This window comes from Melitaea cinxia, chromosome 9 (assembly GCF_905220565.1).
Source record: "Melitaea cinxia chromosome 9, ilMelCinx1.1, whole genome shotgun sequence".
NCBI lineage: Eukaryota > Metazoa > Arthropoda > Insecta > Lepidoptera > Nymphalidae > Melitaea > Melitaea cinxia.
In genome coordinates this window covers 10,375,268-10,402,016 of record NC_059402.1, presented here as the reverse complement: position 1 = coordinate 10,402,016, position 26,749 = coordinate 10,375,268, and the positions used below count along the sequence as shown (strand labels likewise).

Sequence of the window (26,749 nt, the reverse complement as noted above, 5' to 3'; positions counted from 1 at the left end):
TTACAAAATTCTCCATTTACTATTTATTTCACTAAAAACAATTATCAATTTATCATTTTAAACACATAAAAACTATTAAGATACGAATATCGAGAGTACAGATAATTATTATTTTTGAATACGACATTTCAATAACTAAAAAAATTTGTTATTGCTTTTGTTTAAAAAAAAATTGTGATTTTGTAAAGTGATAATTATTATACTTATTTAGTCCGAATAATTCGCACTGGTATTTCTAGTATTTTTTAATGTACCTACCAATAACCATTATACGAAGCCGCGAGTGAAAGCCTAATTAAAAAATAAAACAGTAGTACTTGTGCGCGAGTATACCCATGCGCAAACGCACCCCCTCCAGTTTCTTTCAGCGTTCTTTTTACATGACGCGAACTATACCTAATTGCTGTCGGCGACAAAACACATAGGTATGATTAATCGCTGTCGGCAACGAGTCACGTCGATGCGTGTCTCAACGAGTCAAGACATGTAAAGAACGATTGGCCGCTTTCATAAGAAATTATTGTGAAATTGTTACGCAACTTTGAAATTATTGCACAATTTTAAAATGAATCTGCGTTTATAGGAATGCAAGCCGATCTTCCTGAATTGGCAGACTTCCCAAGACTAAAACATGAAGATTTGATTTTGATTGCTGTGGGCACGTATCACTTGAAAATCGCCCGCTCTTATTGCAGTGAGCATATCAAGCAAACAGGTGTTTATGAACTTGAAGTTTTTCGTCATCCCGAGTTAATACACATTAATGATGAAAACTGTGTCTCAATAAGATGTCGCATACAATCGAGGCACGTAAGAAGCAAGATCTATTACACCTACATTCTTTATAAAAGGGAAAATGGCAGGAATGGCATATCAGGATATTACTGCTCCTGTATTCATGGGCGGAGAACATTGGGCTGTTGCGCCCACGTCATGAGCGTTTTATATTACTTAGGGTGGGCTAGACATGAGGAGCAGTTCGCGCATCCCGCATCATTTTTGGATCATATCGTGTTAGACATAGAGAATCGATGACTTTTAAGCGTAATTATTAAAATGACAAGTACATTCATATCGTGTTTTTAGTTCTATCATCCTATTATCTTGTAAAAGTAGTTGGGATAGTAGAGAAGTTGCCATAAAAATGTCATTATATACACTCTTAAACCACAACTGTATCTGTTTACTGTTCCTTTTACTAATACATTATGTTACCTCTAAAATCTCGAGTAGCAATGTGGCGCAGATGGTAAAATTCGAATAGCAATTTCACACATATAGCCACTGATTTCGATGATGCCCCCTATGTAATATTTAATTACTTATTTTTATCTATATTTTGAGTTACATTTTTTGCGCCGGGCCTGGGATTTATTCTCATACTTCATGAGCATTGTCCTTTGGTCGAGATCTGATAACGACTTTTTGATTAATCTTTGATAACACGTATTTACTTGACTATTTTTCGTCTACTTACGTTGTATTACTATTCGATGTAATTGAAGTCGGTTTTTTTTGTTTACGGGCACATACGATTATTTACTTTCAAGACAGTCATGTTGTTCGCTTGTATGACCTAAATGTGCATAATTAACTACAATATTATACAAGTAGGTACCTGAATGATGTAATAAATTAAAAATTAAAAATGTTTTTCGTCTTTAAAATTTCATACCCAATAAAAAAAATGTACGATATCTTTAGCTTCATACTGTTATCTATAGAATAACATCGTGGTCACGTATCAGTTTAAACTATTAATGTATAATGACACGCATGCGACAATAATTTTTTCATGACCAGACCGGTAACGTCACACAACCACCGCGTTCGTGATAAAAGGCCTTCTACACGGTCGGGATCGACCGCCGAACATCGTGACCTTGTTCGGGTTGATATAAAAATGGACAGTGTGGAAAACGGTTGACCCGACCGATATTTGGTTGATGTCAACGGCCTTGGTCGCGAGCTCATCTCTCGCGACAAGCTACGTTCGTGGTCGGTCCCGACCATGTCCCGACCGTGTGGAACGCTGTCGGCCGACGCGAGCGCTTCAGTTTGCGCTTGTCTGTCGTCACGGGTAGCTAGTTTAAGTTTATTATCTATGGTCACGGGCGCATATCATCACGTGTTGCAATGGATTCGCAAAACGAACGCCACGAACGAGAGGTTCTGACCGAATTTATATCTTTATATATTGATTTGCCATGTCTTTGGGACATTGGATCCGATTTATACCAAGAAAAGAATCAAAAAACTTCACTTCACTTTAGCATAAAAAAGTTATTGCCAAACCCACCTTCTATTGCTTTATAATTGTATTTGCTCGCAAACGAAGAAACACCGACTTCAATTACATCGACGAGTAATACAACGTAGATCGACGAAAAAATAGTCAAGTAACTACGCGTTATCGAAGATTACTCAAAATGTAGTTATCATATCTCGATAAAATTTATATGTGATATGATAAACATCAGCTTTCGATTAAATTAAAAATTCTTAAAATCGGTACACCCAGTAAAAAGTTATTGCGGATTTTCGAGAGTTTCCCTCGATTTCTCTGGGATCCCATCATCAGATCCTGGTTTCCTTATCATGGTACTAAACTAAGGATATTCCCTTTCCAACAAAAAAAGAATGATCAAAATCGGTACATTCAGTAGAAAGTTATGCGGTATAATACAACGTAGGGCGACGAGAAAAGCGTCAAGTAAAAACGCATTATTAGATATACCTCGAAAAGTAGTTGTTAGATCTCAAATAAATTTAAATAGGGCCAAATGACACAAACCACCTTTCGATCAAAAGAAAATTTGTCGAAATTGCTCCACCCAGTCAAAAGTTTTGAATTAACATACATAAAAAAATACAGTCAAGAACCTTTTCCTTTTTTGGAAATCGGTTAAAATGCAAGGAGCCATCGCTTCAAATACCAGAGAAGAACTGACAAGTTGAGCCAACCACCGACCGTGTAGAATGAATACAAAAATAGGAAGGCCTTTAAAAGGCCTTCTACACGGTCGGGATCGACCACCGACCGTCGTGTCCTTGGTCGGGTCAACCAATTTTTGTATTCATTCTACACGGTCGGTGGTTGACTCAACTTGTCAGTTCTTCTTTGATGAGATGCGCTCGCGACCAAGGCCGTTGACATCAACCAAATATTGGTCGGGTCAACCGTTTTCTACACTGTCCATTTTTATATCAACCCGACCAAGGACACGATGGTCGGCGGTTGTGTAGAAGGCCTTTAACTGCTGGCCACAGCTGACGCCGAGCCAAAACGATTTCTCTTGCCCGCAGTCGCACGGGGCTTCGACCGCCACCAGTCGCCGCCGTCCTCGCCGAAACGCTTGCATATTGATCGCTTTCATTACAATGTTTTGACATTCCGAAGTGAATAAAAATAAAATATTATTACCCTGACTATACCGTACAGAAAACGTAAATCAGTGTATAAAATATTTTACAGTTAAAGTTAAGTTAAAATTAAAATCTGGTTCATTTTTACATAAGAAAAAGCAACTAAGGATGAGAGACACTAAAGCTGGGTAAGTTTAATGCCATGAATAAGTATTTCTAAATAATAATTATACCTACGAATTAAAAAATAATACAAACTATTTTTAAAACAAAAAGTTTTATTACTTATTAAAGTAACATTTGCAACCGAACGCGCCAATTATTATTATTATTATTATTATTATTATTTTTTTTTTTTACTTTACGTGTCTTATTGGGAGTAGGCACATTTATCAATTGGCTCTTTATCATCGTCATATTATTTTCATTAAACATTCTGAGTTTGATAATCAGGCACAATTTTTTTTGCATTTAAACTCCCTGGGGAATATTTAAAATATGATACTTTTTTTTTACTTAAAAATTACAAAGTATGTACTCGTATAATGTTTTATTGATATATTTTACGCAAACTAAAAAGGAAACAAATAGAATTGTATAATTTGTATAACTATTTTATTTATATAATAACTATATTGTCACGCGTAAATATTGCCTTAATATACAGATTGTAATACAAGATATTAAATCTGACGTTTTTTCAAGTTTTTCGACTACTCAAAACAAAATAAAGTAATGCAGTTTAACTTCTTTTATGTACATGCATAATATGCATTGCATATTTTAAGTGAATCAAATACATAAATAAATAAATAAAATTACAGACAAATATCGGTAGCGCAAAATATTGTTATTTCAACGGCTGTTATAAATTTTAACGTGCGGTGTTATGCGCATCGAACTACCTATATACTTTACAGTTAATTTGTTTGCGTGACAAGCAAGTTTTTAAAGCACAATAAGTTTGTTTAATCTCATTTATATTACTTACTTTATTATTATTACCTATATTATTACTTATATTATTACTTATATTATTACTTATATTATTACTTACTTTATTAAAGTCTGTGAAAATTTATTTTCTAAAGACACCTGTTAGCTAAGACGTTGCTTACCTTACTATCGTCATATCACTAGGAAATTAGTATCTAATAATATGTTTTGTGGAATTATACAGGTATGTTGTTACATTACAAAATATAAACAGAATATAACTAGAAGTAAATAAATAGAAGTTTTATCCAAATACCGAGGTATTCAGCTATGAAGTTAGCAATATCTTTTAGAATAATTTATTGAGGTCATATAATAATATGTCATAACAAATTTATCACTACTCAGGACTGTGAAACAAGGTGTTTTTATAAATTTAAACTTTTTAGATTTAATTACATTCAATTTATAATCTCAAAAACTTATGCTCATTGATCATAAGTTACACTTTATTGCACTACTTATGTAAGTGATGGTTATTATACCTACAAATACAGAGCATTTTTGCAGTTTTGTATACTTAACACATCAATTACATCAAATAGAAATCATTAATTGAAAACCTAACGTCAATAATAATAAACATTACTTTTGCAAACGACGTTCATTGAAGCATTGAATATCTTAATGCATCTGAACAAACACGATGTTCACGTATTGAAATTCGAGGCGTTATGTCATTCAATAGCTCTAGACACCAAAATTTAGAATAAAATGAATTTACCAAGGCTAAAATTAAATCTTTTTTCGTAACATAATCATTTACTTAGTATGTTGTGTGTTTAAATAAGTTTTAACTTTACTTGTATTATAATTTTTTGTGAAAAAAAATATGTAAATTACATATAAGGTAAAGCACGAAATGGGCTATGCTTGGGGTTTCTCTCAAAGATAGGATTAAAAATGAGACTATCCGCGAGAGAACGAAAGTAACCGACATAGCGCACAGAATTAGCAAGTTGAAGTGGCAGTGGGCTGGTCATCTGTGTCGCAGGACCGATTGCCGTTGGAGTAGACGAGTGGAGACCGCGTCTTGGCAAACGCAGTGTGGGACGTCCTCCGGCCCGTTGGACCGACGATCTACGTAAGATTGCCGGTGTAGGCTGGATGAGGATTGCGGAAAACCGGGATGTCCGGCGCGAACTAGGGGAGGCCTATGGCCTGCAGTGGACTGCCATAGGCTAAAGTGATGATGATGATGTGACGAAATATTTTGCTCAAAATTTGGAGCAACCCGAATAGGGAACTACTTCAAACTTACAGAAGACATCACAGATAGATACTGGACACACATCCAAATAACACTAGTCACAAGTAGGCTTTTTGTGATGACATCTATAGACATCGATAACCGTTTACTTTCAGCTGTTTGCCACCCTAGTAGTACAGAGCTTTTTATTTCATTTTGATATATGTAATAATTTTTATTAAACACTTGCTGCCCGGAGAGACTTCGTTCTGTCAAAAGTTAATAGTAGGTAATTATTATTTTTTTTTTAATTTTTTTTTTTTAATATATACACCTTCCGTGGGCCTTAAGAAACATACAAAAAAAAATAGCCGAATTGGTCCAGCCATTCTCGAGTTATGCGCTTAGCAACATTCATTTTTATTTATATAGATTATAACACGTGGTTCAATAAGTCCCGAGACTAAGTACTAAAAAAAGGTCTTTTTTATAAAATTAATTTTTATTCATCAACATAGTCTCCTCCAAGAGCGATACAGTCCCTCCAACGCTTTTCTAACTTTTCTATCCCATGTGTGTAGAACGATTTGTCTTTGGCTTCAAAATAAGCCTCCGTTGCTGCGATAACTTCACTATTTGAGTCAAATTTCTTACCCTGAAGCATTTTTTTGAGGTCTGCAAACAGCCAGTAATCGCAGGGGGCCAAGTCTGGCGAATAAGGGGGATGAGGAAGCAATTCGAAGCCCAATTCGTTAAGTTTGGCCATCGTTCTCACGGACTTGTGACAAGGCGCGTTGTCCTGGTGAAACACCACTTTCTTTTTGTTCATGTGAGGCCGTTTACCCGCAATTTCATACTTCAATCGCTCCAATAAGCACATGTAATAGTCACTATTTATATTTTGCCCCTTTTCAAGGTAGTCGATGAAAAGTATTCCATGCGCATCCCAAAATATAGACGCCATAACCTTACCGGTCAATTTCTGAGTCTTTGGACGCTTCGGGCGGCTTTCACCAGCCGCTCTCCACTCCGCTGCCTGCCGATTGGATTCCAGAGTGAAATGGTATATCCAGGTTTCATCCATTGTTACATACCGACGTAAAAAATCCTTTTTATTATGATTCATCAGCGCCAAACATCGCTCTGAATCATTGATACGTTGTTCCTTTTGATTAGTTATAAGCAAACGCGGCAATCACTTAGAAAAAAGCTTTTTCATGGCCAAATTTTTATGTAAAATAGTGAAAACACTACCAGCTGAAATCTTCACTATCTCGGCTATCTCTCGCACTTTTACCTTCCGATCTTCCAATACGATTTTGAGGACTTGGTTAATATTTTGTTGAGTCACTGCTTCATTTGGACGACCTGAGCGTTCCCCATCATTGGTGTCCATGCGACCACGTTTGAAGTCGGCATACCACCGACAAATGGTTGCTTTAGAGGGAGCTGATCCTGCATAACATTTTATAAGCCATTGCTGTGCTTCAACGGTATTTTTTCCCATTAAAAAACAATGTTTTATCAACACGCGAACTCGTTTTTTTCCATTGTATCGAAATTACAACCGTAGCGTCACTTAAATGTTTCAAAATCAATAATTTTATTGTTCCATTTTTAAAAATTTGACACATATTCTTGTATTGATAGCCAGTACTTTTTAAAAATCAAAAGAGTTTTTAATATATGCGCCATTTCCAGGTTAGTCTCGGGACTTATTGAACAATCTAGTACATATTAACAATTCACAAGTTATTAAAATTATATCGAGTATATTTATTAAATAATACAAAATTCTTATATTACTATTTTAGAATAACATTTAAAGCTGAAATGTGTGGATTATCTCACTCACTCAAATTACCATAACTTTTGATAGAGTAAACACATTTTAATGTAAAAAAGATAATTCCATATATACCTAAGCATAAGTAATAGTAATTTTTGTTCATATTTAAATAAAAAATGTTAAAAAGATATACCTATGCCAACAAATACGAGACAAAAGAATACATTGATTTTTTCATGAAGTATAGAATATTACCAACCTGAGAAATCACATGTTTATAGATTAAAAAATGTCACAAACAAAAGCGAAACTAAAGGTGAAGATTCTCCTATTTCTGGTCTGCTAAATTTCCGGCCGGGTAGAATAGCACCACCCCCTTTCTTCCCGTGGGGGTCGTAAAAGGTGACCGAGGGATCAACCTAGCTTAAAATCATCAGGGTTCTGAAGAAGGAAAACTTCATTTGAAACCCGGAATGGGATCTCCGTCAAGCATTCGTGGCAAAACTCTGAAATGCGAAAGACTTCTGCAGCCGAACTGGCTCCACATGTATCGACTCGTCGTTTCTGTGGGCCTAGCCAGTGAGGTCGAGACTCGAGAGTGTGACGCAGAGCTTAGGAAACTCTGCGTTTTCCGGAAAAGTGTCCTAGGCGACACAGTGTCTGTCGTACACTGCCTAAATCGTCTGCAATATACGGATTAAGGCCAATGATGAAATTTCCGTTTAAAATCAAGCTATTTAAATATTATCTTTATCCATTAAGCATAAAACTTTAGAAATTATATAAGTATTATTTTTACATACCTACGAGTACAATCTTTCAAGTTCAAGTCAGATAACGAAATGTCGTCAGAATTGCTCATATCTATCATGAAATTCATTTATACTGATTTAAAAAAGTATTAAACAAAAACATTTTCGTAATATATACCTAATATCTACTATTTTGATAATTTTTTCGTAATAACGATACAACTATAATAATTCCGGTACAACATTTTATTGATAGCGATAAGGTGATATACACATTAACGTCGAGTTGCACGAAAAGAAATTAAAATTTAAGTAGTGATTAAAGTAATTTAATCGCAAGAATTGTATGAAATTTCACAATTTAAGGAATAGTGTCAAGCGAATGGCCAGCTTGCGATTTTTTATTACATTTTTATTGTATCGACAAGAATACCGTTTAGGTCGTATTTTTGTTTGTATATGTATTTCTTCTTGTGTAGTATCAAAGATAATAATTGTGTTTGCAGGCAAACAAAAAAAAACCGACTTTAATTACATCGACAAGTAATACAACGTAGATCGACGAAAAAATAGTCAAGTAACTACGAGTTATCAAAGATTACTCAAAAAGTAGTAATTAGATCTCGATAAAATTTAAATTTAAACAAACATCAGCTTTTGATTTCTCTGGGATCCCATCATCAGATCCTGGTTTCCTTATCACGGTACCAAACTAGGGATATCCCCTTTCCAACAAAAAAAGAATGATCAAAATCGGTACATCCAGTAGAAAGTTATGCGGAATAATACAACGTAGGTCGACGAAAAAAGCGTCAAGTAAAAACGCATTATTAGATGTAACTCGAAAAGTAATTGTTAGATCTCAAATAAATTTAAATGGGACCAATTGGCACACACCACCTTTCGATTAAAACAAAATTTGTCGAAATTGGTCTACCCGGTCAAAAGTTCTGATGTAACATACATAAAAAATAAATAAAAATAATTGTGTTTGCTCGCAAACGAAAAAAAAAACCGACTTCAATTACATCGACGAGCAATACAACGTAGATCAACGAAAAAATAGTCAAGTAACTACGCGTTATCAAAGATTACACAAAAAGTAGTTATCAGATCTCGATAAAATTTATATGTGACCACATGATAAACATCAGCTTTCGATTAAATCAAAAATTATTAAAATCGGTTTACCCAGTAAAAAGTTATTGCGGATTTTCGAGAGTTTCCCTCGATTTCTCTGGGATCCCATCATCAGATCCTGGTTTCCTTATCATGGTACCAAACTAGGGATATCCTCTTTCCAACAAAAAAAGAATTATCAAAATCGGTACATCTAGTAGAAAGTTATGCAGTATAATACAACGTAGGTCGACGAAAAAAGCGTCAAGTAAAAACGCATTATTAGATAAAACTCGAAAAGTAGTTGTTAGATCTCAAATAAATTTAAATGGGACCAATTGGCACACACCACCTTTCGATTAAAACAAAATTTGTCGAAATCGGTTCACCCGGTCAAAAGTTCTGATGTAACATACATAAAAAAAAAAAAAAAAAAATACAGTCGAATTGAGAACCTCCTCCTTTTTTGGAAGTCGGTTAAAAATACAGTCGAATTGAGAACCTCCTCCTTTTTTGGAAGTCGGTTAAAAAGATAGTATTATCTTTATTTTAATTTAAATGCGTTAATCTTATAATAAAACATCAAATCATCATTAAAAACTTACACTACACAAAGAAAAATAATTGTCTTTTTTTCACAAAAAAAAGATAAGAAACATTATAGTAATAATTAATCGGACACTGCTTCTAAACTTCTAAGTCACAGACATTCCTCATTCCAAGGTCAGTTTATATATTAATATTGTAATTAGTTATAGGTCAACATGACATGTAGATAAACGTCAATACGTGTACACAAATAGTGTTTGTGTGTGTGTGTGTGTGTGTGTGTGTGTGTGTGTTATATAACCCAATAATGATTTTTAAAAAGAATTCATTCGTTTTACTGCGCCAAATCAAGATATTTACGTTACAATAAAGTAATACTACGTATGCGATGACATGGTTGGTCTCTTCAAAATGGCAAACACAAATCAATGCATTCAATGAGCGCTGATAAATTTTTATAAATCTAGACTAAGCATTTATGCGAATGGACTAAAAATAGCGTAAGATCGATATATACAATTTGAAATTTGTAGCGTTCTCATTATGTTTTCATCCAACCGAAAATTACAAAGATAATAAAATAATCATACAATCGATCATTCAAAATCAACCATCAGTTATTCGTTTTATAAATATGTAGGTAACATAAATGGATTAGAGAACATACCCATACTACGTGACCCATGTCTTTAAAACTACCACGCCTGGTCACAGGGGTGGGGGTGTGGTCCTAGGTTTTCGTCACGTAGACATTAATCTCTAGAAAAATCTCATGCTTTTTCAAGCTATATTCAAATATGGCCCTTTTTAAACTCATAAGTGCCAACACTGGCGCACATATGCCAGGACGCCAGCTGATTAAAAACTGATAGTTTACCGAGCTGTGAGGTAAAAAATTTAATGAGGTTAAAAATTTTACTGTACTTCTAAATTACTATATGAAAACTCTCGAGGGGTAGTGTCTTAGCAAATACTACGGATGGACACTCTGCGGAGAGAGGGGGTTGAAAAATTGTTAAAACGGGTCACGTAGTAGGTATGGGTATGTGGTAATGAATAAAATGAATGAATATATAATTTTTTTATGTATGTTTGAGGATAACTTCCGACCGAACCCGAACCAATTTTGATAAAAAAAATTTTGTTCCAAAGGAGATATCCCAAGTGTGGTACCATGATAAGGAAACCAGGACCTGATGATGAAATCCCAGTGAAATCGAGGGAAACCTTTGAAAATCGTAGTGATGACTAGTGCGTTTGTTAATTTTTTTCGTCTACTTACGTTAATTATTACTTATCGATGTAATTGAAGTCGGTTTTTACCACACTTTTATTAGCTTGGGTTGTATGTATGTATGTAATGGAATCTTTGAGCATAATTTTCACCAATTTCCAGAAGTTTAATTAATTTGGAACTTTCACACGTATCAAGGACCGATGACTTTTTGCATTGAGCAGGTAAGGTGTGGTCTTTCACCACAGCAACGCCTGACCACATTCGTCATGAGCCACTCAACGAAAATTAAAGATTTCGACTGGGAAGACTTATTGCATCCATTATATAGCTGCTATTTTGCACCCTCATTTTCCCATCTGTTTCGTTCTCTTCAGAATTATTTAGGTAGTGTAAAGTTAACATCAAGAAAGGACGAAAAACGATCTTACCATTTATTTTATTTGCACTTTATTTTAATTAACTTGCTTTATTTTATTTAAACACTAGACAAGGAAAACAAAATAATTTATTGCTTTCTTCACATCCACACAACCAACGGGTTTTTGAGTAAGTGCAATTTTTAACGACTTCCAAAAAAGGAGGAGGTTCTCAATTCGATGCCGCGCGCTTGCCTTTGTGCTGTTGCCGTTCTTATGTATACAAACAAAAATGTCGGCTTCTTCACTTATTTAGCAGTTTTTCTTTTAAATAAGTATTAAAAAACAGTTTGTGCGCGACATTTAGTGTTACAAATGGAAAAATATAGTGTATCTTTTAATATAAGGCGTGAAAAGACTCTCGAAAAGCGCCTCGAACTATATTTGTGTTTGCTCGCAAACGAAAAAAAAAAACGACTTCAATTACACCGACGAGTAATACAACGTAGATCGACGAAAAAAATGTCAAGTAACTACGCGTTATCAAAGATTACTCAAAAAGTAGTTATCAGATCTCGATAAAATTTATATGTGACCACATGATAAATATCAGCTTTTGATTAAATTAAAAATTATTAAAACCGGTACACCCAGTAAAAAGTTATTGCGGATTTTCGAGAGTTTCCCTCGATTTCTCAGAGATCTCATCATCCGATCCTAGTTTCCTTATCATGGTACTAAACTAGGGATATCCCTTTTCCAACAAAAAAAGAATTATCAAAATCGGTACATCCAGTAGAAAGTTATGCGGTATAATACAACGTAGGTCGACGCAAAAAGCGTCAAGTAAAAACGCATTATTAGATATAACTCGAAAAGTAGTTGTTAGATCTCACATAAATTTAAATGGGACCAATTGGCATACACTACCTTTCGATTAAAAAAAAAATTGTCGAAATCGGTCCACACGGTCAAAAGTTTTGATGTAACATACATTAAAAAAAATACAGTCGAATTGAGAAGCTCCTCCTTTTTTGGAAGTCGGTTAAAAATTTACTTATATTATGTATTTATTTTATAAACTGTTGTGGGAGCGCTGCGGTTCGGCGCAAGCGGCGCGACGCGCGGCAAGTTGCTGAGCAATGATCGGTCGGGTAGCAATAACGTCACGATGCAAGGCGAGCTAGTTACAATATGAAATTTGTTTACCTACTGTTGTTTATCTAGTCAATTGTACGGAACCCCTCGTGCGCGAGTCATACTCGCACTTGGCCGGTTTTCAACCTATATTTTTATTAATAGACTTCAGTGTAAGTGAACTTATATCTCTCGCAATGATTCATTATCTTTTAGCTTTTAGGTACCTACCATTAACCTACGTGATTGAAAAAAAATATTCAAAACAATAGTGTTTTCACTCAAACGACCTGTAAATGTTACGCCCCTTTATATTAAAGGTTAAATGTACATTAAAGGTTATAAGTACACTATTGGTGATTTTGACATTGCCATTGTATGATGCCAGTGTATTTCATAATACTGAATAGACAACGTAAGGTTTTTTCAATAAAGGTTCCTACAATGATTACTTGGTATTTTCGCAACACAATGCCGCGTTTGTCGCCCACTTGTGAAGCATGAGCTACTCATACAGATTGCTAACGTATCTAATACCTATAAACGAGCAATATACATATATACCTACTAGCTGTGCCCGCGGCTTCGCCCGCGTTGAAATTAGTGTGTCACAAAGTTTTTCCGGCAAACTTCCAGTGAAACTCTAGTCTAGTGAAAGTTGCTTTCTAAAGATACATTATTTGGACACCTTCTCACCATCTAAAGAGCTAACATTTTAAATTTCAAGTCTCTTACTTCAGAAACATAGGACTTTCATACAAACTTTCAACCCCCGTTTTACCCCTTTAGGGGCCGAATTTCGTAAAACCCGTTCTTAGCGAATGCTTACGCCGTATAAGGAGCCTATCTGCCAAATTTCAAGTTTGTAAGTGTTATAATTTCGAAGATTTCGTGATGAGTAAGTAAACCTACCATCCCCCGTTTTAACCCCAAAAGGGAGTTTATTTCTAAAGATACATTATTTGGACACCTTTTCATCATTTATAAGGCATACATTTTAAATTTCAAGTCCCTTACTTCAAAAACATAGGACTTTCATACAAACTTGCACCCCCCGTTTTACCCCCTTAGGGGTCGAGTTTCGTAAAATCCGTTCTTAGCGGATGTCTACGTCCTATAAAGACCCTACCTGCCAAATTTCAAGTTTGTAGGTGTTATAGTTTCGGAGATTTCGTGATGAGTGAGTGACCTTTCGCTTTTATATATATTATAGATTATAGATTATAGATAAAATTTTTAGAAAAAAAAAAAGAATTATTAGATACGTTAGCAATCTGTTAGTATACAAACAAATAAAATTGGAGTGTCTGTTTGTAATTTTAAAATAACCGCTTTTTACTAAATACATATGGGTGTATACACGATACATATACCAATTAAACATTTTTTTTTTTAATTTTTGTTTGTCTGTCTGTCTGTTTGTTCCGGCTAATCTTTAAAACGGCTGGGCCGATTTTGACGGGACTTCCACTGGCAGATAGATAGCTAATGTAATAAGTATCCTAGGCCTATTTTTATTTTAGAAATTTATTTATTTTATAACTCTGCGAACTGAACACTTAACTTTTTTTACTTTTTTGATAAATTCCACGCGGATGATGTCGTCAGCACAGCTAGTGAATAATAAACTTTGCCTTTTATAGCATTTTATTTGAACGTATAACTTAGGAGATAATCTAAAATCTGTGTAAGTCACATGATTTAAACAGTACCTAGATTTTTTTTCCTCAAATTAACGCCGGTGAAACCGCAGGGCAAACCTAGTTAAATAACAAACCTTTTTAAAATGTTTAAAATATACATTTATTTATTATCATGTAAATGATCTTGAACTGCTCCTCGTGTCTACTTAGAAGTGCTTATCTATTCTATATTCTATTATATACTTTATTGCACTTAAGAATAGAATATACAGATAATTAAATATATAGTTGATGGCAAAGGTGGACTTATCCCTAGAAGAGATCTCTTCCAGTCAACCAATGGTCATGAGAGAGAGTGTCATATAGCGGGGAACACAGTGCAAGAAATAACAATATTGAGAAAATAGTTGAATAACTGTAATGTATTACAAACTTATAAGTATAAATACATACACACGGACATATCATACATATATATACATACCTTACATTTATACATACATACATATACATATATATATACATACACACATAAATACATACAAATACATAACATAATAGAAAGGTAATTATATACTTATGATTGTAAATTGACTTGAGAAATAAAGTGCTCCTTTAATTTTCGTTTGAAGGAGACAAGGGAAGGACTTTTTTGGATACTTTCTGGGAGTTTGTTCCACAGTATAGAGGCGCGTACCGTAAATGAATTAAGTTTGAATTTTGTATTGCACTTTGGTACATCCAGCTTTGTTGTAATGCCAGGGCGCCTGGAACGATTAGGAGAGGGTAGGAAGTGAAAACGGGATCGAAGATAAGAAGGAGAGTTTGGATCACGTAGGATATTAAAGAGAGTAGATAGGATATGCATATCACGGCGAAGGCGAATAGGGAGCCATTTGATCTGAGCACGGAAGTGAGAAATACGATCAAACTTTCGCAAGCCAAAAATGAAGCGTACTGCGAGATTCTGAAGTCGCTCCAACTTTCTAAGCAGCTCCTCTGTCACATCCAGATAGCATACATCGGCATAGTCAAGGATAGGTAGTAGAAGGGATTGCGCGAGCATATATTTGGTTTTGAAGGGAAGAAAATACTGGAGACGCTTGAGAGAGTGAATCGAGTAATGTATTCTCTTGCTGATTTCGTTAATGTGAGCTTTCCAAGACAGGTTGCAGTCCATAATAAGGCCCAAATTTCTAACCTTATCAGAGTAAGGGATTGGGACCCCAGAGTAACAGATTTTAGGTACCAACTCCCAGTCAAGTCTGCCTCTTAACCGACTGCTACCAATAATGATGGCTTGTGATTTTGCAGGATTTACTAGCAAACCAAAAGACTCAGCCCAGACCTGAACAGCAGCAAGATCATTATTTAAAATTCCAACAGCCTCATCCAACTCCGTCAAGCTGAAGTGTCGGTATATTTGTAGATCATCTGCATACAGATTATATATGCATATAGACATATTCTATAAATATATATATAAAAGCGAAAGGTCACTCACTCATCACGGAATCTATCTACAAGCTTGAAATTTGGCAGGATCCTTATAGGACGTTGATTCCGCTAAGAACGGATTTTATGAAAATCGACCCCTAAGAGGATAAAACGGGGGTTGGAAGTTCGTATGAAAGTCCTATGTTTTTGAAGTAAGAGACTTGGAATTTAAAACGTATGCTCTATAGATGGTGAGGAGGTGTCCAAATAAGGCATCGTAATCTATATATATAAAAGAGAAAGGTCACTGACTCACTCATCACGAGAACTCAAAAACCGCTGGATGGTCCATTCATCCAGGATGGACAAAGATGAAATTTGGCAGGGAGGTAGATTATAGTTAGTAGACGTCCGCTGAGAACGGATTTTGCGATATTCCACCGCTAAAGGGGTTTAATTGGGGTTGTTCAAGAAACATTTATATTGATCACTTATAAGTAGTACAAAAAAAATATTTTTTACAATATTTAACCTTTACGTTACTAGAATACTTTTTATTTACCCCTGTCGTCACGGAGTCACGGATGAGCGTGCGTTACACTATTCCGTGGCATTTATTTACGTAGAACCATATAAAAAACTAAATTACATGCAGTATATTTTAAACATATTTACACTACAATACTATATTACGAGTATTACTATATTATTTCATACCACAATTCTGACGAATTCAACGAACCATTTTGTTTGACGTAGTCGCGGGCAACAGTTAGTGTATTATAAAACAAAGTCCCCAAAAGTGTATGTGATCGATTCCCTCAAAATCTACTGAACGGATTTTCATGCGGTTTCACCAATGGAGAGAGGGCTTCAAGAGGAAGGTTTACAGAACGGCTAAGCCGATTATGATGAGAGTTTCACTGGAAGTTTGCCGGGAAAACTTTGTGTCACACTGATTTCAAAGCGGGCGAAGCCGCGGGCACGGCTAGTACTATATATTTACATACTCGTATGCTAGACATATTGCTATAAAAATTACTTTGTTGTATTTGCACAAACATGTTACGTAGGACTGGTTTCGCAACATTATCACCATCATCGACAACGATTGCTTTTCGCATTTTTTATACTACTTAACTAACATTATTGCAAAATTTGGAAATAAATATTGATAATATCTTGTGAAACGACTCAAAAATGTTTACGAATGTAAATTTTGGAAGATGAATATATTTATTTTTAAAAGGGCAATAATGTCAAAAAGAAGTTCTCAAAATCCATATAAGGAAACTGCCTGATGTGATTGCGATATAAAACATGCCAACTGATACATTTTTATTGCCTCTATATACAAAAGACTTTGACAAGATACAGATACAAATATATACTTAATTTTTGTCCTTAATCTGTCCCGCCAACTGCCACAGGCGTGAATTTAAAACTATTTACTGATTTTTCTTTATTTAAGAACCATCAGTAAAGTATCAGAAAACTTTAGAAAAAAGGGGGCTATAATTAGTAAGATATATTAAATATAGCAATCAAGTTCATCGTAATAAGACTCTTACTGTATTTGTATTGTATTTTATATTGCAAAAGTAAAAACAGATAATTGTGCGATAAACCATATCCGCGTGTAACCGTACCGAGAATGCCAATTCTGTGACCAAAAAATGCAGCATCCTGTTACTAGGCTACGAGCTTTGCGATTACAAATTTATATTACATATTTTTTCACTACTACTCCAACTAAAAATCTAACGCCGAGTTGCACGAAATGAAATTAAAATTTAAGTAGTGATTAAACTAATTTAATCGCAAGAATTGTATGAAATTCTTGTGATTAAATTAGTTTAATCTCTACTTAAATTTTAATTTTGTTTCGTGCAACTCGGCGTAAGTGTTTCAACAGTAGGTGGCACAAACGTGTATGTATTTTATGAAAAGTGAAAACTATCTGTTGCGATTAGCCATTTCAATTTTTTGCCCAGAGTCCCCAGGTCCTACCTAAGGCTATTTCTCTGAAATGAAACGAAGCTTGCGATTCGACGCTGGTTATTTCCCACAGAAAAGGCACGTCGTTTTCCTAGGAAATCATCAATCCATTAGAACTCTTGCCATTATCGCTACTTATTCGAGTAGGCTCAATTAGGGACAGAAATGCCTATGATGACACAAAGAGCTCCATGGTTTCATTATCACGTATTTGTCTTATAGTAAATAGTTAGTATAGTAGTATTATTAAAAAATGTATAAAATAAAAAGTAGTAATGATAAATTATTGACTCGAACATTACATACAAAATGTGTCTGTTTCCCGTGTCCACTGCATTGGGCGTTAATTACTATATATTTGGTGCAAAAATATAGTAAAGTTTTCATCTCGCTCGCATTTCTCCGACTTGATTTACATATATTATTGACTGAACTGACACTGAATTTTTTGTTCAATAAAAAAATATAGCCTATATCACCCCTGAACAATGTATGTAGCTTTCTGTTAGTGAAAGAATTTTCATGATCGGATCAGTATTTGCGAAGATTACCCCCTACGTACAAACAAAGTTAGAAACTTTACGTCTTTATAATATTTAGTATAAATTATCAAATACACGAAAACTATTTTGAGAACCAATAACCTTAATTAAAAAAAATTGACAAAGTTTTTAAAGCCACATTTTAGCTGTAGTTGTACGAGTATGTCACTTTGTTTCTTTATCTTTTACACATGTACAATTCGAAATAATTGCATGTAAATTATAGGACAATGGTGGAACGTCGAGGTCAAGTAGCGTTCTCAATGTTGTTAACGTTTATTTATAAAAAACCTTAAATCACATATACGGTACCTAGCCTTAAAACTAAATCTGCAAGCTGAATTTATTTATTTATTTTTTTCCTAATTGAAAACTATATTATTCTATATTTATTATTTAACATAAAAATATTTTTTTATTTTATATTTTCTACCCGTATCTTAAATCGTGGCTATATTGAGATTGACAATAAGTCGGTCAATGGATGAAAAACGATTTTATAAAACAATATCAGGTTCTAACGATACGTTCCCAATAATAACTAGCTTACTGCTCATCCTGCATCATCATGATGATGATGATGACTGCTCATTAAAAGTACACAATAAACGAACAACGATGTTAATCAACAACTTTGTTTACTTTAAAAGAAAATGAGTCAAATGTCTGAAACGCTTTCCTTTGTAAACTTTAGTTAGGTACCTACATGCAACATTTTTACAAAACAAAAACCGGTTTTACTACACTGCCTTGGAGATAAGTAATGTAGGTACTACTACTACATGTCGAAATTACTTTATTTGTACAAATTACTTAAGCGTCTCATTAGCATTTAGCATTACTAGACTTATATGTAGGTATACATAGCGATTGCAAATGACTGACCTTTGATTGCAATGAATGACTTTTAAATATACTTACTACTACTATTAAACTGGTGATAACAGGGTAACAGCCAAATATATATAGCCTACTCGTACAGTATAACTTTGGGATTTGATAGTTGAAGATTATTTTTAACTTTTGATATAGCAAAAAATATTTTTACAGTTGTAATTAGAATCCATACCATCCATTTTTAGAGCCAAGCACGTTGGTTTGTAGTAAATTTGACACATAGATCACAACGAATAAATATTAGAAACAAATTTAAGAAAAATTAAATTAATGAATCAGTGCATTGAAGCTCTTGAAGTAAAACTTCTTTACGCATGCTTGACTTAGGGAGTAAGCTGGTGAATGCGTGACGAGGGCGTTACGGCGAACGGAAGTTGAGAGGGAGATATAAGTTAGATGGAGCTAAAGAAGTTTTACTTCACTCATGTGGTCTAAAGCCTCTCGTTTTTTTATTCAGTAACTAATAAGAAACGATTCGTGACTGCTCGTGTATAATTATATAATTTTTCAAGTCTGCCATTTCTCAGTAGACTTAGGTACTTGTCTATTGAGGATAAGTTTTCACTGATAAATAGGCATACTTCAAAATAATGGCACCATCGAATCTCCAACATATTTTGCTACTAAATATTAACTTGTCACTACTATACGTAGGTAATAGTAACTACGTATAGTACGTACGTAGTAACTATTACTACGTACGTAGTAATAGTTTACTACTGTTTAATACATTAGAAATCTTTAATAAATTAACTATTTTAAATTTATCTATTGCCTATTAATGGTATTTTTATTTCTGATTTCGTTATATGTTGATAGTAAGTTTAAAAAAAAGAGTTAATAATTTTTAGCGCATTTAAATAAAAGCTTGTTTCTAAAAATGTTAATTTATTTTTTACTTTTAAGAGGCTCCCCCTTCTCAATGACCTTGAGCATTTAGACTTTGCCACACCCCACCCACCCGCACTTCACCTGATCAGTGTTACGTAAAGGTTATTAAACTCGGCCATCTACCGGCTCTAGCTTGTACTACTAGGAGATGCGATTGATCCGTTTTCTAGACCAAGAGCTTGCGTACAAGTTGTGATCATCCATAATTATTATTTAATTTTCTTCTTGTCGTGTCGATCATTAAGGCTATAAAATTTTATTAATTCCTAGCTGTTACTTGTTGTTCAGTTCGCAGTTATAAAATAAATAAATTTCTAAAATAAAAGTAGCCAAATTACTCCTTACTATATCAGCTATCTGCCAGTGAAAACAAACAGACATACAGACAGACAAAAATCGTCAAAATGCTATTTTTTGTGTATGTATCGTGTATACATTCATATGCATTTAGTAAAAAGCGGTTATTTTAGTATTACAAACAGACACTCCAATTTTATGTGTATAGATATACTAAATTTATGTTTTATTCTATTATCGACTCGGTGAAGATCGATTTTATGTTCGGATCTTAGACCACAAACTAAGCAGCTTTACATTTACACAGCTCAAAATGAATAATTTAAATTATTTTTTTATTTGAAGTAAATACAATTGCAAAATTCAAAAGTAAGTCTGTCTGTCTGTTATATTTTTATGCCTATCTTGGATTAAAAAAGTAAATGGGTTTGCGCGTAAGCAAGAGCAGCGTGCGATGGCGAGCGACACAAGTTCACCGTACAAAGGCCTCTGGCCGTCTGCCGCGGGCCGTCTGCCGCGGGCCGTCTGCCGCGGGCCGTCTGCCGCGGGCCGTCTGCCGCGGGCCGTCTGCCGCGGGCCGTCTGCCGCGGGCCGTCTGCCGCGGGCCGTCTGCCGCGGGCCGTCTGCCGCGGGCCGCCTGTCGCCCGGCAAATAAACAGAAATTATATTTTTACGATTTTCTAGTAAAATACTGCACTTAATAAAAAACCCTTCTGTAGAATTATTAAGTACAGGATTCTTAATTAACAAAAAAACACTATTGTAAGTAGTAAAATTAGAAATCCTATACGACTTTTGTACGCGAAAGGAGGTCCAGGCATAGATGAATGGGTCCAGGTAAACAATTATTTCTCTTTATTTAGAGAGTTTTATACAATTATCTTACAGTCACATTAATAAACTGAATCCGAGTTACAACATATATTTATTTGATATTTTTAACGTAACTTTAACGTATACTTTATAGCACATGAAAACGGCCGAATTTTTCTGGGCATCCCCTTAAGTTATAGCTGGACAGGTTTTTCGGTTTGGTATTCTTAGCGACTCTTTTCATTTGATACCCATATTGTAGAAATACATCAAAAATATCTAATCCGCCATCTTGGGTGTAGACGTCATTTTGGATTTAGAATAACGTCACATAGCTAACCAGGCTTTATTAACAAAAATAAACGTGTATACAAACAATTAGCACAATCGATTGAAGTATAATTGATATATGTATGCTTACAAATTGAATTGCAAGATTCCTCCACCCTAACAAACATACATACATGTGTACAATTGTACATACAGTACAAGTTAAATAAAAGCTTTTAAATAATAAGATTAGTGCCTCACAGATCAACATACTGAATAGAAGTAATGGACTCACTTCTTATTATTATATTTGTTTATATTTTTCGATACGTTTTTGTTAACCTTTCATTTTTATTATTTCATTTTATTTTACAGTTTATAAATATTTGTCTTTACTGAGACTTATTTATCAATTTTCTATAAACGAATGCAACATAGTGTAGTTAGAGTATTTTTAACCGACTTCCAAAAAAGGAGGAGGTTCTCAATTCGACTGTATTTTTTTTATGTATGTGACATCAGAAGTTTTGTCTGGGTAGACCGATTTCGACAAAAAAAATTTTTAATCGAAAGGTGGTGTGTGTCATTTGGTCCCATTTAAATTTATTTGAGATCTAACAACTTCTTTTTGAGTCATATCTAATAATGCGTTTTTACTTGACGCTTTTTTCGTCGACCTACGTTGTATTAGGTATACCACATAACTTTTTACTGGATGTATCGATTTTGATAATTCTTTTTTTGTTGGAAAGGAGATATCCCTAATTTGGTACCTTGATAAGGAAACCAGGATTTGATGCTGGGACCCCAGAGAAATCGAGGGAAACTCTCGAAAATCCGCATAACTTTTTACTGGGTGTACCGATTTTAATAACTTTTAATTTAACCGAAAGCTGTTTATCATGTGGTCACATTTAAATTTCATCGAGATCTGATTACAACTTTTGGAGTAATCTTTGATAATGCGTATTTACTTGACTATTTTTTCGTCTACCTACGTTGTATTACTTGTAGATGTAAATTGAAGTCAGTTTTTTTCGTTTGCCAACAAACACAATTATATTTCAACAATTTATTAAGAATAGAAATTTTCTCCTTTCTTTACCAACTTAACCGTTACCTGTAATAATAGGTGTATAAAACATCTCAACGATAAATTTTCAAACATCGATGAAACGATAAGCATTGATTAGCACCTTTTTTACCACCATTTTTTAATATACTTTAGTTGTGTATATAAAGTAAAAAATATATAATTATTTTTACCCTCACATGGACCTCACCGTTACGATGCAGTAGTGCAGTCTGTGTGTATATCATTATTGGCCTCCCCATCGTGCCTCGGAGAGCACGTAGAACTGTTGCTCCCGTTTGTTGTGATGGACATTTAATAGCGATCGTTACTCTTTATAGGCGAATTATCCGCCAACAACCATGAAATACGGCAATTTATGTCGTATATTTCCTAAAACCAGACAATAATGAAGGAAGAGATTCGACGCCGTATGTTCCCAAATGTACATTATTAATCTTTAGGACACTTTTCCAGCAACATCGTTATATTTTAGACGTAGATGGCACACAGCAGCAAGTATGGTAGCACCTATAAGCGGATATTGTTGCTTATGGACGCCAGCAACGCCAGGAACGTTGCCAGTGCGTTGCTGGCCCTGTCTCCGATCCTCCTCACGAACTCTGGCTTTCTTACTCACCACAGGAACACAGACCTACATGAGAGCAGTGCTATTTAACTGTGATCTTCTGCCAGGTTGAGGTACTTCCCCAGTCTGGAAGTTCTAAATTTTCTGCGAGACATTTCCTGCTGTGCCCTACCTCAATTAAAATGTTTTATATTATTAACATTTAAAAAAAATTGTTGACTTGGACATAATGATTACTCTATGTCTTTACTTATCAAAGAACATAAATACATTGTCATATCAAATAAAATAAGGCTAAGGGTCATTACTAATTATTAAATGTGAATCAGTATCACTTGCTGCGTCCAGGAATAAGACGTAGGACGTGCTTACATCCTTTAATGAGCTAAATTAAATATTGTAAAATGGTACTACTATTGTTTGGATACGCTTTATATTACGAACGAAGATTGCGAATAATAAAAATCCAAAGGTAAGAAATTTTTAATCTTAATTATGTAGTCGCACTCCTACGAAGCGTCTCGACCGATTTTTATAAAATCTTTGTGTTTATTTATTTGGTAGATATGTGAATATGTAAATGTGTTACATATTTATACCGTTACGTGGATAAAGTGTCCCTCAGATTTTTTGACGTGACAACGTCTAATAAATCGATGAACGCGGACTGCATGCACGAAAAAGGATGACTCATTGTAGCGTCACGTTCATTGTCCCATTGCGCTGTTGTACGCTTAAGCCGCATCTATCTCTCTTCCACTCGATTGGCCTGCGTCCGAGGAGATGTTTTGTTATGACGTCACGTTAAACTATCGTCCGTAAACCAACTTTACAGACAACCAATTTTTTTAAACGTCTCTCGGGTTAGCAAGTCTCATGAAAGCTATAACTGTTAATCGTAATATCAACAAATACGCATCAGAAGGAACCAGATAATTGATTACATACTTACACTGAAAATGAAACACAAATTAATACGACCTGTATGAATTCCTTGTTCTTTGATAAATCGAAGTTGATGCGCATATCAGTGCATTAACATTACCTCTATTTAATTGGAAAGGGCATTTATCATTTAGAGTTTACATGTACATACATTATCTTACAATTATTATTAAATAGATGTTAATTATTCATTTTAAATACTTATATTAACTTTATATTTTGCCAATTTTTATATTTTGCCAATATAAAAATTGGCAAAATATAAAGTTTTAAAAATATGTAGATATTATCCTCTTACGTAAAAATTACTGAACCAATGCAGTAGTGCTGAACCTCGTATTTGGACTGGAATTAATGGAAGTAAAACCACGAAGATTTCTTTAAGACATTTAGTAGCACTGTCTGTTTAATATTTATTTTTAATATTAAAAAAATTGAATTTCAATATAAATTACTTGCGCTGTGTGGCTACGGCAGTAAGAATATAGCCTCCCCTTCTCTTCCCGTGGGTGTCGTAAGAGGCGACTAAGGGATAACACAGTTCCACTACTACCTTGGAATTCAAAAAGCCGGCCGATGGCGGGATAACCATCCAACTGCTGGCTTTGAAATAAACAGGCCGAAGATGGGCAGCAGCGTCTTCGGTGCAACAAAGCCAGCCCTGCGGTCACCAACCCGCTTGCCCAGCGTGGTGACTATGGGCAAAACACATGAGTTCACGCCTTTTTCGCACGAACTTATAAAGGCCTATGTCCAGCAGTGGACTGTGATAGGCTGAAATGATGATTGATGATGATGATCAATTACCTTGCGTTATAAGTAAATGACACAACACAATAATTATAGACATATCGTACTAACGTGTGAAGATAGGTTTTTATGTGCCTGTATAATATAAAAATCTAGATTCACAATTTTCACATAAAACAATAATAACACATGCAAAATAGGCGCAAAGTCGTCGAGTTGCAGAAACCAGCCCGTGCTTACCATACATACCATAAAACAGTAATAAATAATCAAAATAGCTTTTGACTTTACTATAATTTGGGTTGTCTGGAAGAAATGGCTAAATAGTCATAAATCCGCCCATTGTACTTCAGTCTGTAAATGTTTTTAAATGCTTAAAATCATAAAATGTAGTTGTCGTGTACAATAAAGTATAAATAAATATTAAAAAAAAATAAAAATAATTATTTGGTACACAGCTATTGCCGAGGTTTTAATAGTTCTTTACTTAAAATAATCTATACAAATAAATAAAATTGGAGTGTCAGTTTGTAATATTTAAAAAACCGCTTTTTACTAAATTAATATGTTTGTATACACGGTACATATACCAAAATAACATTTTTTATAATTTTTGTCTGTCTGTCTGTCTCTCTGAAACGGCTGGACCGATTTTGACGGGACTTTCACTAAGCGATAGCTGATGTAATAAGTAGTGACTTAGGCTACTTTTATTTTAGAAATTTATTTATTTTATAGCTCTGCGAACTGAACAATAACTTTTTTGTTAAATTCCACGCGAATGAAGTCGCGAGCACAGCTAGTAATTAATAAATTTGTGCCGCTCAAACGCCACGACTTAGCGTGCGCTTTGGGTGATGTCATCTGACGTGTCCCTTGTTTGTTTACTCAAAACGTTTTAGCATACGAATATTTTCACTTTTAATTGCTATACTGATCATGGAATAAGCTCAAAACCTTCTTATAAGTATTGTGTGGTACCGACAGATGAAATGATATAGGTATCTCTAAGATTGTGTTTATATTATTGTGAAGATCAATTTTAATGTAAGTGCATAAAATATAAAATAACTTTATTTTATTAAAAAAAAAAAACTTTATTACAAGACAATTTACAGAGAATCTTAATATTAAAAAAAGTACAAAAGGCAGCTTTGATCACTTCAACCTATAATATCCCACAGCTGGGCATTAGCCTCTTTCCCCATGTAGTAGAAGAATCAGAGCTGAGAGATTTTTAACTGACTTCCAAAAAAGGAGGAGGTTCTCAATTCGACTGTATTTTTAACCGACTTCCAAAAAAGGAGGAGGTTCTCAATTCGACTGTATTTTTTTTTATGTATGTAACATCAGAACTTTTGACCGGGTAGACCGATTTCGACAAATTTTGTTTTAATCGAAAGGTGGTGTGTGCCCATTGGTCCCATTTAAATTTATTTTAGATCTAACAACTACTTTTCGAGCTATATCTAATAATGCGTTTTTACTTGACGCTTTTTTCGTCGACCTACGTTGTATTATACCGCATAACTTTCTACTGGATGTACCGATTTTGATAATTCTTTTTTTGTTGGAAAGAAGATATCCCTAGTTTAGTACTTTGATAAGGAAACCAGGATCTGATGATGGGATCCCAGAGAAATCGAGGGAAACTCTTGAAAATCCGCAAAAACTTTTTACTGGGTGTACCGATTTTGATAATTCTTTTTTTGTTGGAGAGAAGATATTCCTAGTTTAGTACCATGATAAGAAAACCAGGATCTGATGATGGGATCCCAGAGAAATCGAGGGAAACTCTCAAAAATCCGCAATAACTTTACTGGGTGTACCGATTTTGATAATTTTTAATTTAATCGAAAGCTGATGTTTATCATGTGGTCACATATAAATTTTATCGAGATCTGATAACTGCTTTTAGAGTAATCTTTGATAACGCGTAGTTACTTGACTATTTTTTCGTCGATCTACGTTGTATTACTCTTCGATGTAATTGAAGTCGGTTTTTTTTTTCGTTTGCGAGCAATCACAATTATTTATATAACATTTTGTGGTTTTAAACAATAACTATATAAAAAAAAATACTTTTTGATTGTAACATGACGATAATAATGAATC

The 26,749-nt window shown here is 34.4% G+C and overlaps 1 protein-coding gene and 1 long non-coding RNA gene across 2 annotated transcripts in view; both read left to right on the top strand.

Annotated features, from left to right (window-relative positions):
* Positions 1-373: 373 nt before the first annotated feature.
* On the top strand, positions 374-1,653 carry LOC123656648. The gene is made up of 2 exons (XR_006743567.1): positions 374-425; positions 584-1,653. It is a non-coding gene; the product is annotated as an uncharacterized LOC123656648 (long non-coding RNA).
* A 1,643-nt stretch (positions 1,654-3,296) lies between these two features.
* LOC123656318 (facilitated trehalose transporter Tret1-like) overlaps positions 3,297-26,749 on the top strand; it is a 31,365-nt gene continuing 7,912 nt past the window's right edge. Inside the window, exon 1 of the mRNA XM_045592020.1 lies at positions 3,297-3,554. Coding sequence (XP_045447976.1) covers positions 3,535-3,554 — 20 coding nt within the window. The 5' untranslated portion in view covers positions 3,297-3,534. The remainder of the gene's footprint in view (positions 3,555-26,749) is intronic.